Source organism: Physella acuta, unplaced genomic scaffold (genome assembly GCF_028476545.2).
Source record: "Physella acuta isolate Inbredline_101_S28 unplaced genomic scaffold, ASM2847654v3 ptg001889l, whole genome shotgun sequence".
NCBI classification, from domain to species: domain Eukaryota; kingdom Metazoa; phylum Mollusca; class Gastropoda; family Physidae; genus Physella; species Physella acuta.
Window position 1 is genome coordinate 153,074 of NW_026733394.1, and position 18,147 is coordinate 171,220.

Genomic DNA, 18,147 nt, shown 5'->3' on the forward strand with positions numbered 1-18,147 from the left:
ATTTCACTAGGGACCCATAGTTTTAAAAGAGAAAGCAAGTTTTATTTATGATTTTATTGTAAGTGCATTTTGAAAGCTTATTTAATTATTATAAAACTTTTTGTATTAATTTATTTTCTCCTTCTTAGTAATTCATTCTTGAATGAGCACATTAAACAACAAAACATATTTGCTTTAAATAAAACTCAATCAATAGCTTGTGAGTCCTAAAAGACAGTAATCTGCCTCTTTTCAAAGCAAGTGGAAATCAGTCATCCATGACAACACAGTTCACTGGTGTAAATAAGTAGCTTGAGATTTTTATCTCCTATGGTATAACTAAATGTTATATCAAATTTTTATGAATAATTGTTTATCTAATTAACCATCCTTGAATTATCATTGAAGGACGTATCTGGAAAGTTCAAACAAAATCAATGCATTTGAAGCGGATTAAAATTGGGTACAAATCTTTGCCACACCCCATAAACAAAGAAAAGAGATATTGTGAACTAAATAAAGATTATAAACATACTGTTCAATATAAAGAAATTAGTTGAACATTGACAGTTAATAACTTGACAATTTGAGGGATATTTTAAGTGTAGGGTATACACCTATCTTAAAGTATTCTGCTTGTTCCTTTTTATTGTCTCTTTAATTGGTTATCTCCCATGGTCTCTTCTTTTGTTTGAAACAAGTTTGTTCATTACTTATTACTAATTTTAAATCCTGCTTTAATCAAAATACAATTTTAAACTAATGTTTCAGCTTTGCTGACTTGTTTAGGGGTCGTCTATAAATGAGGTCACGCTCGTATGGGGGGAGGGGGGGTCCGTAATTTTGTGATGGTGTGTGGTGGAGGGGGGGGGGGGTCAGATGGTATGACGTCACACTTTTGCATTATAAAAAAGCAATGTTAGAAAACGAATTTTAGACGTTATTTCGCGTTTTAGAAAGTTGTTTTAATAAATTGTAATAGGAATTGATTAAAATACTCTACTTTGACAGAGTTCAGACAAGATTTTGGAAAAATAACGATGTTTTAAAAAAAAATCAGCTTCAATTTTGAACGGGGGGGGGGTCTGGCTTTTTGTGATGAAGGGGAGGTAAAAATCGTCCAAAAAGCGTGACGTCATTTATGGATGAACCCTTTACCAAAGTAAATGCAAAATATGGCCTAAGTTTTACTAATTGGACTATAAAAGTCATGGCATCTTTATTCAAAAACCAAGCGCACCATTTACTCAAAGGTACGTCACTCTGGTTAATGCCACGTTCCTTCTCGCGAGACGTTACTATCTATCCATTGTCAACAATAGTAATGGTTGACGCCTTTCCGTAAAATTGCTTTTACCATTACCAATCTTTGATTTAGGATAAAGTTTAACACCCCCTAAGGTGATTCAACACTGCAAATTAAACAGAACTTAGTTCAATTTGCTTGAAGAAAATTTAAAATAAAACTACTGTTCAGCATAGTTTAGACTTCAGACGTTCAATTTGTCGCCTTGTTTCTTTTTTTTTTTTAATTTTAATCTGACCGGCAATAAATCACTGCTCAACTACTGCCAAAATTTTGATGTATTAATTTCATTAAACATTTATCGTGTCGTCCTCCATCCTACCCTCACAGCTGGGACCTTTATTTAACTAGACTAGTTGCTGAGGCCCATTATTTTAAATGATTTTTTTTTTTTGGTTAGGCCTAGTCATAAGTCATAAAGTGAAAGTCATTCATAAAGATCTAGCTCTAGAATTGAATTAGATCTAGATCTAGGCTTCTACTACTTCTAGGCTACTACTACTTGAACTACTTGAAATCTGTTACTGAATTGACTTGTTGGCAAACCATTGTCACATGAATTTATTTATTTATCATTTAATTAGGCCAAAGGTGCTTGCATTAAAATGCACCATTTTAAAAAATTCATTATTTGCTAGATCTACCAGCTGCATTGATATTACTCATATTTAATGATTAGACTATTAGATTTTCTCACTAAATCTAAAATTTACGCAATTTTAATTTTCAATTTAAACATGACCACTGAATAATAGACATCCATATTTAATCCACTAGGCACTAATTTTGAAGTTTTTAGTTAATTTTTTAACTAGATTAGGGCCTACTTAATTTAATATTTATTGTCACTCACTGCCATGACACGACACACCTCTCCATAACAACACAACTTATGCCATGGCAAACCACAAATCTGTTTAGTCTTTTTAATTGGCAAAGTAGATAACTCCCAACACAAATGCAAATAAATGTGTTGGCCTAAGTTAAAATTATTAACAATTAATAAGTTTCCCAGGTTACATGTTGAAATCCTCTTCATTAAATTCTTGACAGCTCACTCTTAACCCCACTAGGGAAGACTAAGTCCAAGTATTTAATCTGCTGAGTAATGGAAACTTCCAACCTGATTAATTGTAGATAAAAAATTAAATGAACAAGAGAAGAATCAAGAACATTATAAAATTTAATATCACATCTAATTGTAACAAGTGATAGGATAACAGTAACATCATTTTTACTGACATGATTAAAACTCTTCTGTGGTTATTAGGTGTGTTACCCCTATTTTTAATCATAGTTGGTTTTAATTACAAGTATTAAGGACAATAAATACAGCACAACACTTTTATTTAGATTTAGAGTAGATTATGGATGTGCTTACTTGTAACAGGTGTAAGCAAAAAAATAAATAGCCTATTACTGGTTCTTTTCACTAGAAATAAGTCCACTCATACACCAACAAAAGCATGTATGCTAGTTATAGAAAAATCTTGAAAGTATTTCGAGTCTTGAGCTTAAAGGTTATTCTATTCAATTTTTAGAAACAACTTTCATAAATTTTTGTACATTTCAAACTTGACAGATATGCGGCTGAGCATAATAAGAATGTGAGGTGAGGCACATCATATGGAGCCGTTTGATCTGACATTTCATCAGGTGACCTCAGATGAAAGTCTCAGTGATTCATCCAGTTTTGACTCCTTCAGCAATGTGGTCAACTATGAGACAAGTTTTGATCACTCTGCACAATCCCTGCCTCTAAACAACTACAACGTAAATACTGTTCAGTACACTTGGAAAGGTTTGCTTTTATTTACTCCAACTTCACTGTGCTTTTAAAAAATTTATTTTCCGTAATAAATTCATTTCACTTTTAAAATAAAGGAAATATAATTATTTTTAACAAACAAAAAATTTCTTTTCTTTTTTTCATACCTTACAGCCAAATTAATTTAACCACAATGAGGTTAAGATGTATCATTAGTTAGTAATTGCCAGAACATTTATAATTTTATAACAATTTAATTCCATATTTGGATTATTTAGTATTATTTACAGTTATAGTTCCTTTTTTTTCATCCTCTCCACACCTCTTGTCTTGGTATTTTTTCCACCCTCTCCACACTTCTTGACTTGGTATTTTTATTCAGGATTTTTTTAATTTGGTGATTTTTCAGTTAACATCATATTACTGTCTTAATTTGCTATTTATCAGTTGCTCTTTTTAAAAAAAATTCCAATTGAACATATTTTAAAGTTAAAGTTTGTGTCTTTAAACCTCATTGCAAGTCTTTTTCAATAAATGAACATTAAATCACTTTTATTTCCAGATTACACCTCTCCAACAACTAGCAGCATCCAGACAACAAACTGTGGGGTTCCAACTGGACGGAACAGTGTCCAGCATCAGCCAGTCTGGTGCAGCAGTCTAGAAGGTAGCCCACCCCACCGCTCCTACCTTGTCCACCCTGACCACTCCCTGGGGGAAACAAAAAACCTTCACACCGACTCTCCATCAGTGACTAGACAACAGCTGAAAGTTCTAGCTCAGGTTCCTTTTTTTTTTAAAATATAATTTCCTCAATGTATTCACAATTAATTATCATGATCAATTATGTATTTCCTAACAAGTTTCTTTTTTAAAATTTCATGTTATGCAACTGTTCCAGATTTCTCATAACACTACCGCCATCACCAGGGAAGGGAAGCGCGCATCACGTTTTATAGCTCGTACTGTTACATCTCCATCGACACCTATTCCCCCACCAAGTAAAATGTCTCAGGAATCTGACAGTCCACCCCTGTATGTCCATCCTGAAGAACAGTCAGAGGGAGAGGAGGCAGAAGACAATAGCTTTGAAACAGTTGCTGAAGCTCTTAGGCTTCAGTGGTCTGTCATAGGTGTGTGCTATCTTTGTTAATTTTACCTGTTTTGTGTTAAATTCATCATCTTTTCCTGTTGGTGCCCAATACACATGGGGCAGATGACGTAGTTCATCTGTTTTCGTGTTATGTATTTTGTGTTAAATTCAGCATCTTTTCCTGTTGGTGCCCAATATACATGGTGCAGATGACGTAGTTCATCTGTTTCCATTACCTCAGTACACAAGGGGATAGTGTGGTCAGTCCTATGCCCAGCCGCCTTCGTTTCCTTAACGTGAGTCATGTAGGCACCAGAGCTCAAGGATGTCCTACAGGCTCAATCCTGGGATCCAACCTTGAGAGTTTTGAGTTAGCAGTCTACTCAGCCCCTTTATGTTTATTTAATTAGTATTAAATGTATTTCATACATTTTTCATTATTAATAATGAATACTTTTTTTTTAACCTCTATAAGGTTAATTAAAATATGTTTTTCATCATCTAGGAAACAAATCGCTTACTCCGGTGTCACCTGATGTTGTTGCACAGATCGTGGCTCAAGCGGAGAGGAAGATGAAGGCTGGAGATTCAAGCCCTCTCCACACACCAATGTTTTCAACAAGTACACCTGTTCAATCAAGGGTATATACAATAATTTTTTAAATTTTCATTTTAAGAGTTTTTCTATTTGTTAGGAAATTGTGTTGGCCTACATATTTTTAAAAAAATTGTCTATTTGTTTTTTAAAACTAGGATGAAAGTACTAGCACCGGCCCAGTTAAACCAGAACCTCCCCATATTGCCAACATGCTGCAAGAGGTTCACATAGGAGATTGTCCACGGGAACTCAAGCGCATCATTCCAACTCAGATCACTACAGAGAAGACCCAGAGCGGGCCTTGGTTTTCTGCAGGTGCAAAAAGCCCTGAGCCGATCCCTCATGAAACAAGTGGACAAGCTGCGTACAGAGATGGTAAAATGCCTACTGCGCAGCATGTGGCCAAACATAGCAACAGTAACGGTGCTTATTTTAAAAATTCTGAACTATCAAATGCTATGGGTTTCACCACCAATCATGTGTCTAGGAATAACTCAACAAACGGCAAAGCATTTCAAACACAGGAGTCCGCCACAAGTTCCAGAATTGATTCCTCTGACACTGTCAGTGAAGCGAGCTACTCCAGTGAACTGGAGATGGAGAAATATTTACAAACACCCCTCATAGCTGCTGGGATATCCACCAACTACCAACTGGAATCCGAAGAATTCCTTCGCTCGCTGCCCCCAATTAAACCCATTAATTTAGATGCCTACGCCACACTGCCACTTTTACCGCAAAGATCAACTCAACAGAAACAAGAATCTCGCACTGTGTCTGATGTAAATAAAAAGACAAAACTGAAAGAGAGAAAAACTGAATCAAAAAACAAAGAAAGCTTCCAGGGCAACCTAGGGGAGCTGACTCCTATACGATCCCCAGATTCAGCTTCCTCGTCCTCAACATTTGTTGTTTCCCCTCTCTCATCTTATGACAGTTCTTCTGGCAGCAGCTTCTCTTTCTTCTCCACGCCCGACCCCAAGGTCGGGTCTCAGCAGACATCGTCACCTGTCCAGAACACGACCCTGGTCATGTCAGACCAGAACTCTTCAGTCTACCATTCAGCCCTCTCGTCCGGGGACTCCCTACTGGCCAATTCTTTAAGCAAAAAACAGTTTGATGATGTCTTAAAAGAGAAGGCCAAGCTTCAGGGTCAGTTGGAAATACTAGCAGAGGAGTCTCAGTCCATGTTAAAGGTAAACTGGCATTTTCAGTTATTGGTTTGAGAAGTAAGCAAACAAGATTATTTTTTTAATCTGGTGTTTATTAAGATTGAATTTTTGCTTAGTCACAATAGTCACATTAACAATTTCAAACATTTAAATGACTTAATTTTATTTAACTCTAGTCACATTAACAATTTCAAACATTTAAATGACTTAATTTTATTTAACTCAAACAGAATTTTTTTTTTTTTAAAGTTGTTTAAAAATGAAGTAGAATGTTAATGCTAGCTCTCACACAAGTTTGGTATCTGGAAGCTTCTCTAGCTTTAATAAGATATGTGCTGCTGCGTTCATCAGGAAAGAGCAGAGCTCCAGGCTGAAATGGCCAGATTGAAGGCCAAGCTGGACAAGCTGCAGGCATCTGGGGTGACCACTGGTCAAGACGCGGCTCTAAAGAAGGAGGTTGGGAACCTGAGAGAATCGAGAAAGCTCTTGGAGCAGACGATCTTGGATGCGAACAGAATGCTTTCAGAGAAAGCTGAAGAAGTTAGGGCTCTTCAGGATGAGCTGCATGTGGCTCATGATACTGCCACTAAATTACAGGTTAGTCTTGTGTCTTAGGATGAATTCTGGGTGAATGGTGAGGTTTGCAAATATAAGAGGAAGAGTTGCGCAACTAGAATATTGAAGTATTTGTTATGCTGAGATGTGTATATACTTGAGTAGTGAAAAATTGTGTAATTAATGCCTCATGGTTTATCCTCATATTTAAAAATAATCATTTTAATGTTTGTTGCTTGTAGGTCAGATCTCAAGAAATGAGAGATGATATCAGGGCCAAAGACATGAATGTACAAGCATTGAAAAACAAAATTGGTAACAAATATTTTTTATGTTTAAATTACTTTATAGCTAAGTAAACACTTAATTTGAAAAGAAAATAGAATTCACAAAAAAAAAAATTATGGTTTAGTTTATTTTTAACTTAAAAAAAACAAAACTTTTCCATAATGTGGTAAAAATTCATCACCTAGATATTCTGCTTCTAATGAAAGTATTTTATAACTAATACTGATTACAGTAACAACTTACTCTTCCTGATATTTGATACTGCTTCTGTCTTTATTTTTAGCTGAGTTGTACGTGGAGGTACAAACCAGCATCCAGGCCAAAATGGAAGCTGACAGCGAGGCACGTACATGTAAGAATGATCTGATGTCGCTGGTCAAAGCTAAGGAGTGGTACCAGGAGCAGCTGCAGGTTGCTCACGATGTTCGTTCTAAGCTACAAAGGGAGCTAACCATCCTTCAGGTGCTTTTTTTTTCCTCATATATAAACTGTACTAATCCCTGTTGTCTCATTTAATGGATTAAAATAAAAAAAGCTTCCCTTTTGAACCTAGTAATACACAGGGCAGATAAACTAGTGTTTACCTTTTTCTCTGACCCCGGCATATGAAGGGATATAGCACTATGCCCAGGTGCTTTTATTTTCTTTAATGTGAGCTACTCAGCCATGTACCCATCAGAGAAGGGCAGACATAGTGATGTTCTATGAACTCATGTCTGAAATCCAAACCTAAGACTTGTAGGTTAGCTGTCATGCACTCTGCCATCCACCATGCCACCCCCTGTCTAATGGATTAAAAAGGTGTCAAGCGTTCTGTTTATTCAGAATGAAATTCCAGATATTTTTTTTTTAATTACAATACACTTTATTTATATTTCTTTGATATATTTATTTTATCTCTCCTAGAAGTGACCACGTTTATAAAAAAGTTTTTGTTTTAAAATATTTCTTCAGGGTCAAGCAGTTTCCCACGGTACAATAGTGGAAAGATTAAAAACAGAATCGGCTCGTCTGAGGCAGCAGTTAGTGGAGACACAACAGAGGGCGCTCAAGGATAAGGCACTGCTGGCCAGACATCTGGAGGGCATCCAGTCTGACATGATGGAGAGGGAGGCAGCCTTTCTGGAGATACAACGCGAGCGCAAACTTTATGAGGACACGTTTAATTACCAGGTAGTTTTGATTAACTTGTCCAATTGCTTGTTTCTTTGTTGTTGGGGATCGTGTGATTTAGCAGTAAAATGTGCTCAACAACCCGAAAGTCTTGAGTTCAGAACCTGGTACCTTGACTGAACTGCACCCCCTCCCCCACACCCACCTCTCCTCCCATGTCCAAACTAAAGTGGTGTGATGTACTGGGTAAGGAAGCCAAAGCCTGGCTGGTAACATGGGTGAGAGAAATGCTTGATTCTTCATCTAGTTATGGTCTGCCTACTTAAGCATATCTTGAGCATATGAGAGATTCCTATAAAGTTTGATTAAGTCAAGTTTGATTTTGTAGCCAGATCACCTTCCCAAACTTAATATATAATTATCAGAGCTAGGTGGACACATAAACATCTGCAAACAAAACTCAAGACGGTTGTTAGCAATCATGTGTTCTACCACTCAACCATCTCATTCCATTTTACTGCTGTACTCTATTCCTTATTCTATTACCTGTTAATAACCTGTTGACTGTAATTCAAGGTAACAACAGCAGAGGAAGAGAAGTCTCGACTAGCCATGCTGCAACAAGCCACCCATGAACTAGAGGCACAACTGGACAGAGCCCACTCAGAGGCTAAAAAACGTCATGACGAGCTACTGACCATGGAAACTGGACACATGGATGTCATGAAGCGGCTAGCCTTCTCTGAGAAGATTTTAGGAGAAAAGGAAGCAACAATGGAGGAGATGGAAGAGAAGTTGATACAGGCAGGTTTTATGTTATTCTTGCCAAAAGTTGTTCATATACCACATAATCTTCTTGGCATGTGTTAACAAAACTGAGATTAAAATATTCACTAAAATTCATGGCCTTCTAACTGCAGTTTGTTGATAGTCATTATGTATTTAACATGTTATTCAGTATTTTTTACATAATTTTTACATAATTTGTTGTATTATTCATTATATTTCTATATTATTTACTGTATATTATTTATTTAACTGTGTCTTAAATTATGTTTCTATAATTAAGTGTATTTAGTTTCTGTATTTAAGTTTATTTATTAATTTTCTGTAATTAAGTATATTATTGATTAAGTTTTGTCATAACCTTAATCTCCAGATGGAATCGCAGCTTCAGGCTGTCATGTCGGACCTGATCAGGAAAGACAATGAAATTTTGGGCTTGAAAGAAGAAAAAGCATCCACAGAAATAGCACTCAGGTCAGCCCTTCAAGAGAAATCTTCTGTAGACAAAGCCCTTGAGATCCTCAAAGCTGACATGGGAAAGGTAAGATTTTTCTTTATTTTTTTTTCTTTTTATTTTTTTGTAAAAAAAATTGTTAGTGTGTTAATTATGGTTAAATGTAAAAAGAAATTTTTGATGGTAAAGTGTCATTTGGATAGGTTTTGTAAAAACTATTCTAAAAGCTTGTTCACTGTTTAGGTGGAACACAGCTTTAAACAGATGAAACAAGAGTTGAATTTTAGACTGTCAGAGCTGCAACAGCTGAAGACTGAAAAGGAAAAACTCCAGGTATTCAAATATTTTTTGGGGAGTTAAATAGGGAGAAGATATTGTACATTATTTTTTAAAAAGTTCTGTTTTTGTAACAAGTAAATAATGATAAACTAGTAGTTTGAAGGTAATTTTGACAGTTTTATTACTACGAGTAAGTAAATTAGTGAATTAGAGTTCAACTGTTTCTGAGATCTTGGATAGTGTGGTCAGCACCATGCCCAGCTGCCTTTACTTTTCCTAACGTGTTAAGTACCCATTAGAGCTGAGTGGACTCAGGGACATTCTGCTAACTTGAACCTGAATTCAAACTCGAAGACTTTGGGGTTAGTAGTCTAGCACTCAACCATTAGGCCCAGCTATCCCTAGTTTTATAACTACAACATCTAAAAAGATGATACAATTTTTGCCTTACATTATTGTCATAATCTTTAATTTCAAGCACCAGTGTAATGATTTTTATGTTAAGAATCTTCAGTTCAATAGTTTTTCTAGAGCGGAAACAACTGGGTGATCCTTACATTATTTTCCAGGAAGAGCTTGATCGCTCTCAGCATGAACTTGAGATCAAGTCCTTAAGTGTTGATGCCATGACACGCAACTTTGATGGCCAGTCTGCTACCCAACAAAACTTAGAGGCCGTCAAGTCCAGTTTAGAAGAGAAAGTCAATGAGCTGAGATTAAAGGTAACTCACTAAGCCACCTTGATTGTAATATACCAGGTTTTTAACTGGCCTTCTAACAATACATTTTTTGTGAACTTGTAGAATATTTAAGATATTTGTTGGAGCTAAATGAGTCATCAGTCATGAATAAGTATTGAGCTTGAATATTTTTTCATGGTTCAAAATTTTTTTTTTCCTAATTCAATTAATTTGGCATTATTTAGGTGAATCAATTTATTCATATCCTGTAAATCATGTAATCCTGATAATAATTCTAGTTTTTTTTAGCTTCGACACTGATAAAGTACTTAATTTGCTTGAAAAAAAAGCATTACTGTACTGTGCAATTTTCTATTAACCACAAAATAATACCGCTATGAAAAGTTTTTTTTTTTAAACTATAAAATTTCTTGTGAAAAATAGTTCAATTTGTAAATTCATTCTAGGTGCAGTCATTGGAATATGAGCTTGGACAAAAAGAAAATGTCATAACAGAGCAAGTGGAGAGAATTGTGAGTTGTTTGATATAATAAATGCTAACATTGGGGTCATACATCACTTTAATTATATTTGATATAATACATGCTTAGATACAAGTCATACATAACATAATTATATTTGATAAAATAAATGTGTACATTAATCATACATCACAAATTATATTTGATATAGTTCATGTGTTACATTGGAGTCATACATCACATAAATTATATTTTATATAAAGCGTGTACATAGGAGTCATCCATCACATAAATTATATTTGATATAATACATTAGTCATGCATCATGTTAATTATATATATTGGTTAGGAGCATGAGATACAAATAATTGATGTCAATTTTCAGAACCAGCTGACTGCTGTCATCAGTGACTTAGAGCTGAAGCTAGAGGTGGCTAAAGACAGTGTTCCCCTAGATAAGGTTAAAATCTATGAAAATGAGATGGAAGTTTTGAGGGTGCGCATTCAGGCACTTGAGGACACGGAGGTGGAAGAGGCTAATGAAGTGGAGAAAGAGAGAGAGAAATTCAATGCTGAAATAGCCAGACTGAAGAAAGAACTTGTGGACAGGCAGAAAACGTACAATGAAAATTTGGATATTTTGGATTCTAAACTAAAAGAGGTTGGCTTTTTTCTTGTTTTCACCAATAAAGTACATCGCTGGTCGTAAGTATCTTCATCATCCTGTTTTCTTTGGGTTCCTTTTCAGAATATAGGACCTTTATAAACATCTTTGGTTGTGTTTACAATAAACTATTAATTTTAAAATGTTCATAACCATAGAGCTAATAAATTTATTTAGAAAAAATAATTTAATTTCCGGGTTAAAATTTTTTTTACCTTTAATTTCTATCAAATTCGAAATTTTTAAAAGGCAAAATAGCATTAGATTTGCTGTTCTATATATGATTAGATAAGTTTTGACTGTGTGCATCAGCTGTTTAAAGATTTGCTCAACCTCTACAGCTAACAGCAGACAAACAACAGCTGGAGACAGAGCTAGGTATTGCTCGCAGGTCTGAGGAACTAACGCAGCTGGAGGAGAGGGACAGCTTTACTGAGGAAATTCAGGTTAGTTGGGCTACTAATCATGGTGGTCACTATGGTTACCACCAAACACTGGTCACTCATGTTTGTATGTTTACCACAATTTTGCAACTAGGGGCAGTGGAATAACTCTCTTTACTTCCAAACTCCATTTCTTTTTCTTTATTTCTTTATTTCACAAAGCAGAGCTTACTTTTCCTGTGCACACATACTAGTTTCAGGCCTTTTCATTTTGCTACCTGTATGTTTTTATTTGCTGTAAAAAAAAAAAAATCTCCTTTAAGTTTTTTTTCTTTCTGTTTTTTTTTTTTTAATTCTCCTGTGAACGCCATTATCGTGCTTTTCTACTAGTTATGGTTCTCTCTAATCTGTGTCTTATTTACCAGCATTTGTATTCTTTAAAATATCCCTACATTTGCAGATCATTAATTACCAACCTGTAAATTTCAGAGCCTCTCTAATGAGCTCAAGGCTGAAAGAAGAGACAAGTTGGACTTGGAGCAGAAGCTTGTCTTGCTCCAGTCTAGTAAAGCTGAGGAAATTGAGGCTCTACAATTCAAACTCAAGTTTCAAACTGAGGCTCTTGAAGCTCTTCAGTCTAGACAGGCATCTTTTGAAGAGCTGGAGTCACTGAAACAGGCTTTAGAACTTGAGTTGGAGAAGGAGAGGGGCAGGGTCATGGGTAAGTTTGGTTTGTACATTTTGAACAAGGTCTAGATTACTATTTTTGTTATCTCCCTTGCATATTATGTCCCATGTTATTCTATATAATATTTTCCATTTACAGCACTTACAAATTATTCTCCATCTTGTTTGTAAAATGTTGTGTTGATATTTTTATATTGACTTACATGTTTTAATTAAATAAAATTAGATACATCTCTTTAAATAACAAAAACCCTATTCATATAGGTCTTGGGATGGGAAGGTGTGGTCAAATGGTAGAATGTTTTAATGCTAGCCTGAATGTCTCAAATTTGGATCTCGGGTTGGGCTTATGATTGTAGGATGTCCCTGAGTCCACCCAATTCAGAAGGGTACCTGACTCTTGTTAGGAAAAGTAAAGGCAGCTGGGCATAGTGATGACCACAGCATCCCTTCATATGCTTAGATCAGGAAACTTTACTTCATGTGCACTATGGATTATTAGATCTGAAAAGGGAATCTTACTTTTTTACCTGACTTTCTAGGCCTGAGCCAAAAAAATGTGGAGCTTAAAGAACACAGTCATCAGCTGGAGGCTGCTCTAGCACGCAGGGAGTCAGCTCTAGAAGAGCTCAAGAGATCTGTTGAGGAATCATCTCTGGAGTTACAAAATAGGGACCAGAAGTTTTTGGACAGAATCTCTGGACTGGAGGTGGCTTTGGACAAAGAGGTTGAAGTTCAAAGAGACCTGAGAAAACAGGTGGGTGTAAATATTCAAATTTTATTGGAGACATTTATTTATTTAATAAGTTGTTGTTATTTTTAGATTACCTAGGGTGACTATGTCATTAGATAGAAAGTAAATTTGTAAATTCCAAAAAAATGTTTGAAATTTTCTGAATTATGAAAAATCTTTTCACATTGCATAAACTGTGTCAATAGATAGAAACTAAATTCGTGATCTAGTGGTAGGATGTTGGACTGCTAGCCTGAAGATGTGGAGTTCGGATCTCTATCAGTATCTGGAGTTGGGATGCAGGACATCCTTGAGTCCACTCAACTTTTATGGGTACCTGACTCACATTGTGGCTGGTCAATTAAAACCGGTGAACTCTGCTTCACCTGCTATTATGTTTGAAAGAGTACTTTACTTATTTATGTTTTGCTACAAGTAAAATTATTTGACATTGCATACACTGTGTCTTCAGATGGGAACCAAAATCATGGAGAACAAGCGCCTGAAGAAACACAACGACAGCGTTAAGCTGGAACTGGAACAGCTGCGCCAGGATCTGGCCGCTAGCCAACAGTCGGCCTTACAAGCTGTGGCTGATCTAGAAGCGGCCAACCAGCAGGCCCAGGGCCATCTGTCTGAGGCCAGGGATCACTCGGCCCAGGTCAAAGTTCTGGAAGCCGAACTGGAGCGAGTCAAGCGTGACCTGAATGACAACCTGGCGAGACAACCACTTCTGGTGGAGCAGATACAGGTCAGTTGGGGTTAGCTTTTTGTGTACCCAGGTCAGTTGGGGTTAGCTTTATGTGTACCCAGGTAAGTTGGGGTTAGCTTTTTGTGTACCCAGGTCAGTTGGGGTTAGCTTTTTGTGTACACAGGTCAGTTGGGGTTAGCTTTATGTGTACCCAGGTCAGTTGGGGTTAGCTTTTTGTGTACCCAGGTCAGTTGGGGTTAGCTTTTTGTGTACACAGGTCAGTTGGGGTTAGCTTTTTGATTTCTGTTTTAAATGTTGAAACCTATGTTTACCTAGGTCAGTTTATTTAGCTTTTTGAATTATGTTTTGACTAGCAGAAAAAAGTTCTGAATATTTTTAACCATGCTAGATGTATGTGAACAGTTCCATGATGATTTAGACAGATACGTAGACTGGATTCTCCAAGCCATTCAGCAATTTTAAAGTTATCCTGTTAGCAGTAGCTTTTGTTTTATTTAGTCTTGTGTTTTGTAGCCTATTTGTGGTTTTATCTTTTATGTTATGTGACACACTGGATTGCCCGTTAATGCATGTTAGTGTGTTCATAACACTTACCCTTTAAGCATTTAAAAGTTTTTGTCACACAACAGCAGTTGTTTATCTAAATTAGATTTATACAAGGCCTGAGTTAGATATGTTTTCCTGCAGAGTTTGGAGTGGCAGTGTGCACAGAAAACCAGAGAGGTAGAGGCAGCACAAGAACAAATCAAAATGGCCGATGAGAGAGCGCAAGGTGAAATTGAAGCCATGAAGCAATCATTACAGGTGGGCCTCAGTTGATAATTTTTATTGACTCCAACTTTTGATATATTATTAGAATTATAGGTGGGTGTTAGACTTGGGCATAGAATCTGTTGTCTCTGTTCTGTTAATTCTATTCTCATTCTTTTTTATCTAATGTTAAAGTAGTGAACAATCCACAAATGTTATCTTTCTTCTTCACTCTTAATTGTAATGTTGGAAGGGATTTCCTCCAACACAATTATTACATTTCAATCTGTTATGCACCATGTAGGCTGTTGAATCAAATTTCAGACTGCTTGTTTGAATTTACCTCCATAGCCTTTGTCCATCCAAAAACAAACTACGAAGCAGTAGTTGTTTAATTTTGGAGTAATTTCTCCTAAATGGGTTGCTGTCCCCAGCTATCAAGCCTCATCTGCTCGGGGGTTTGAACTCTGGACTTTTCCATTAGCAATCATAAGCTTTAAAGGCCCGACCATGCTGACTCACCACAAATGTCATGTTTGTCCTAACTTTGACAATGATTTTCTCACTCAGGCTAAACAGTTGGAGATTGAGGACCTGCAAGCTGAACTCACCCTGCTGAGACAGGATAAAACACACCAGAGGTCGCAGGTCAACGAACTCCGGGGTGCCCTCAAAGCCTCTGTCCAGCATCACAAGGTAACTCATGTTTTTCTGACCTGTACCTGGTGTTATACTTTACTTAGTATTGAAACATAAGTCGCCACCATTTAGGGTATGCCTAAACTAACTGCCGCTCACATTTTTTTCAGCTGACCAAGAGACTGAATGAGCTAGACACAAACGACATTGGTGTCCAAGCTAATCTGGAGAAAAGAATTGTCATTCCCCCATTGCCCTTTGACCTTGCCAGCATAGAACAGCTGATCCAGGACACAAAGGTCACACCTTTGGACAGCAAGTAAGTCATTCTGACCAACACACACACACACACAAAGGTCACAACTTTGGACAGCAAGTAAGTCATTCTGACCAACACATACACATACACAAAGGTTACAACTTTGGACAGCAAGTAAGTCATTCTGACCAACACATACACAAAGGTTACAACTTTGGACAGCAAGTAAGTCATTCTGACCAACACACAAAATATACAACTTTGGACAGCAAGTAAGTCATTCTGACCAACACACACACACACAATATACAACTTTGGACAGCAAGTAAGTCATTCTGACCAACACACACACACACAATATAACATTGGACAGCAAGTAAGACATTCTGACCAACACACAAAATATACAACTTTGGACAGCAAGTAAGTCATTCTGACCAACACACACACACAATATAACATTGGACAGCAAGTAAGACATTCTGACCAACACACACACACAATATAACATTGGACAGCAAGTAAGACATTCTGACCAACACACACACACACAATATAACATTGGACAGCAATTAAGACATTCTGACCAACACACACAAAGGACACCTTTGGACTAGCAAGCATGCCATTCTGACCATTATACTCAAAGGGAAGGCAACCACTCACAACCTCTAAATGTTTTTTGGCAGTTAATGAATGCCCTAACCCTCTCAATCCCTCCACCTCAGACCACTGGACCAGCTGTCATCATGTTTGTCATCACTCCGAGCTGAGATCACCGGTCTACAGAAACAGATGGACAGGCACACAGCTGCTGTACACAACTCCAGCCAGTCTTGGAGGTAACATCATTAGTTTCAGCCATAGGGTTGATTGAGTCATGGAGGTAACATCATTGGGTTCATTCATAGGGTTGATTGAGTCACATGATTGGGTTAAGTCAGATAGGGTTGATTGACTAACATGTTTGGGTTCAGCCAGATAGGGTTGCTCTTGGTATTGTGTCATGATGCCAACACAACAGGGTCTTTTTGACATCAGTGAAAGTTGTCAATGTGACGCCGGTGAAACTTGATAACATTTTAGAATTCCACCATGACTGTACTGTCTAGTTCATGTTAGTGCGTTCCATATCTTCTGTAATTTCTGACTCAAATTTTGTTTTATACAGGAGTGTCCAGAGTGAGGTGAATGAGCTGAATGAAGTGATGAGGACAATAGCCAACACTGTCATTGCTGCCAACAGCACGCACACCATCAAAATGACAACAGCATCAGACCTGGAACAGGCTGACATTATGCATGTATAAGACGTCTGCCATCATCAACCCTTCTGTCTGTGATATTCAACATTTTTTTATTATCCTTTATTTTGTGTGCTTGGTTTTGAACTCAAGTCCTTCACAGATGGTCAACAACAACAAGTGCCTTGTATAGAACTCCCAGCTGCCATTGTTGCATTTAACAACTACAAGACTTTGCTGATTAATTTGATTCATTTCCGATTAAGGACTGTTCTACTGTAATCAATATAGAATGTTTAAACATTAAATCCTAGCAAAAATACCAGCTACATTTTTTAAATGTATTTACTGGAATATGTGGCTTGTGAATTTTAATGATTGTTTTTAGTTTTTTAACATTTATCATTAAGAGCCGGGTTTTGTTTTTCTGTTAAAGTGTTCTATTTTCAGCTCACTTTATTGAGCCGTACCAGTCCACCCCACATCCTGTTCATGGAGTCAACTATTTTGTTACCTAATGCAATTTTTATCTATCAGGAACAATGTTGACTGGTTATTTAATATTTGACCTGTTTCATTAATAGTTTGATTATATTTTTTAATGTATCCCTGAACTTGTTGGTATTTTCCTTTTAATCAACCACACCTGGCATCATTTCAAACTGAACAAAGCCAGTCTAGTTTTATCTGAAATAAGAATATATCAGTTATAATTTTCTCTGTATTTAAATGGCCAACAATGTACAGATTTTGTGTTTGACTATCACATTGATAAATGCTTGTCCACTATATATTGGTACATGCTATTAATAGTTTTCACCATTATATTTAATTATTTCAAGATATTTATACACTGCAACTTTTTTTAAGTAACTTTGACTGATGTATATTTTTTTTGCCAACTAAATTAATTTTATAATTTGTTTAAATATAAATAGAACTTAGAAAAAAAAATAGCATTGGTTTAACACTAAATGTTTCAATGTTTAAATTAAAGCTCATTACATCTATAAAAAAAAACACTTAATAAGGTAAAATTTTTCTTATAAACATTATATTTAAATATTACTATATAGAACATTATGTAAATTTCCCCTTTCAGATGCAACAATCCACACTTAAATTAAAGCTCATTACATCTATAAAAAAAAAACACTTAATAAGGTAAAATTTTTCTTATAAACATTATATTTAAATATTACTATATAGAACATTATGTAAATTTCCCCTTTCAGATGCAACAATCCACAGGGCAGATGAAGTTGATTTCATCTGTTGCTTGACATCTGTATATGAAGTAATGGTGTGGTCGGTACCTGTACTTTCCCTAATGTGTGACAGGTACCCATCAGAACTGGGTGGACTCAGGGACATCCTGTAGATGTCATATGCTGACCACATTATCCCTTCCTATTCCGATGTCACACAAACAGGTGAACTCTACTTCATTTGCCACACAAGCGTTTCTTTACTGTTTACTTTATATATAATTAAAGCAATTAAATGAATTTTTTAGAAAAAAT

General features: G+C 36.2%; 1 protein-coding gene across 2 annotated transcripts; it reads left to right on the forward strand.

Annotated features, from left to right (window-relative positions):
- Positions 1-1,285: 1,285 nt before the first annotated feature.
- On the forward strand, positions 1,286-17,548 carry LOC131931073 (golgin subfamily A member 3). 2 transcript variants are annotated; one of them, XM_059287765.1, is made up of 25 exons: positions 1,286-1,380; positions 2,868-3,086; positions 3,616-3,836; positions 3,955-4,186; positions 4,652-4,788; positions 4,900-5,940; positions 6,268-6,513; positions 6,714-6,786; positions 7,043-7,221; positions 7,714-7,932; positions 8,449-8,676; positions 9,032-9,199; positions 9,356-9,445; positions 9,961-10,113; positions 10,539-10,604; positions 10,939-11,214; positions 11,559-11,663; positions 12,090-12,321; positions 12,830-13,044; positions 13,493-13,771; positions 14,420-14,536; positions 15,053-15,178; positions 15,292-15,440; positions 16,109-16,222; positions 16,552-17,548. In XM_059287765.1, exons 2-25 carry the CDS (start codon positions 2,912-2,914, stop codon positions 16,688-16,690), a joined length of 4,980 nt encoding a protein of 1,659 aa, XP_059143748.1. In that variant the 5' UTR covers positions 1,286-1,380; positions 2,868-2,911; the 3' UTR covers positions 16,691-17,548. The 2 variants fall into 2 exon arrangements, with proteins under 2 accessions (XP_059143748.1, XP_059143749.1); XM_059287766.1 differs by lacking the exon at positions 1,286-1,380 and having other exon boundaries at positions 2,979-3,058; positions 16,552-17,547.
- Positions 17,549-18,147: the final 599 nt, after the last annotated feature.

What these genes read in the sequence shown, in the direction of transcription:
- LOC131931073 (XM_059287765.1), top strand. Translation starts at nt 2,912, where the DNA reads ATGGAGCCGTTTGATCTGACATTTCATCAGGTGACCTCAGATGAAAGT. An exon ending in AGCTGAAAGTTCTAGCTCAG is followed by an intron (nt 3,837 to 3,954) that starts GTTCCTTTTTTT and finishes CAACTGTTCCAG; the next exon opens with ATTTCTCATAACACTACCGC. An exon ending in GTCACACCTTTGGACAGCAA is followed by an intron (nt 15,441 to 16,108) that starts GTAAGTCATTCT and finishes CCTCCACCTCAG; the next exon opens with ACCACTGGACCAGCTGTCAT.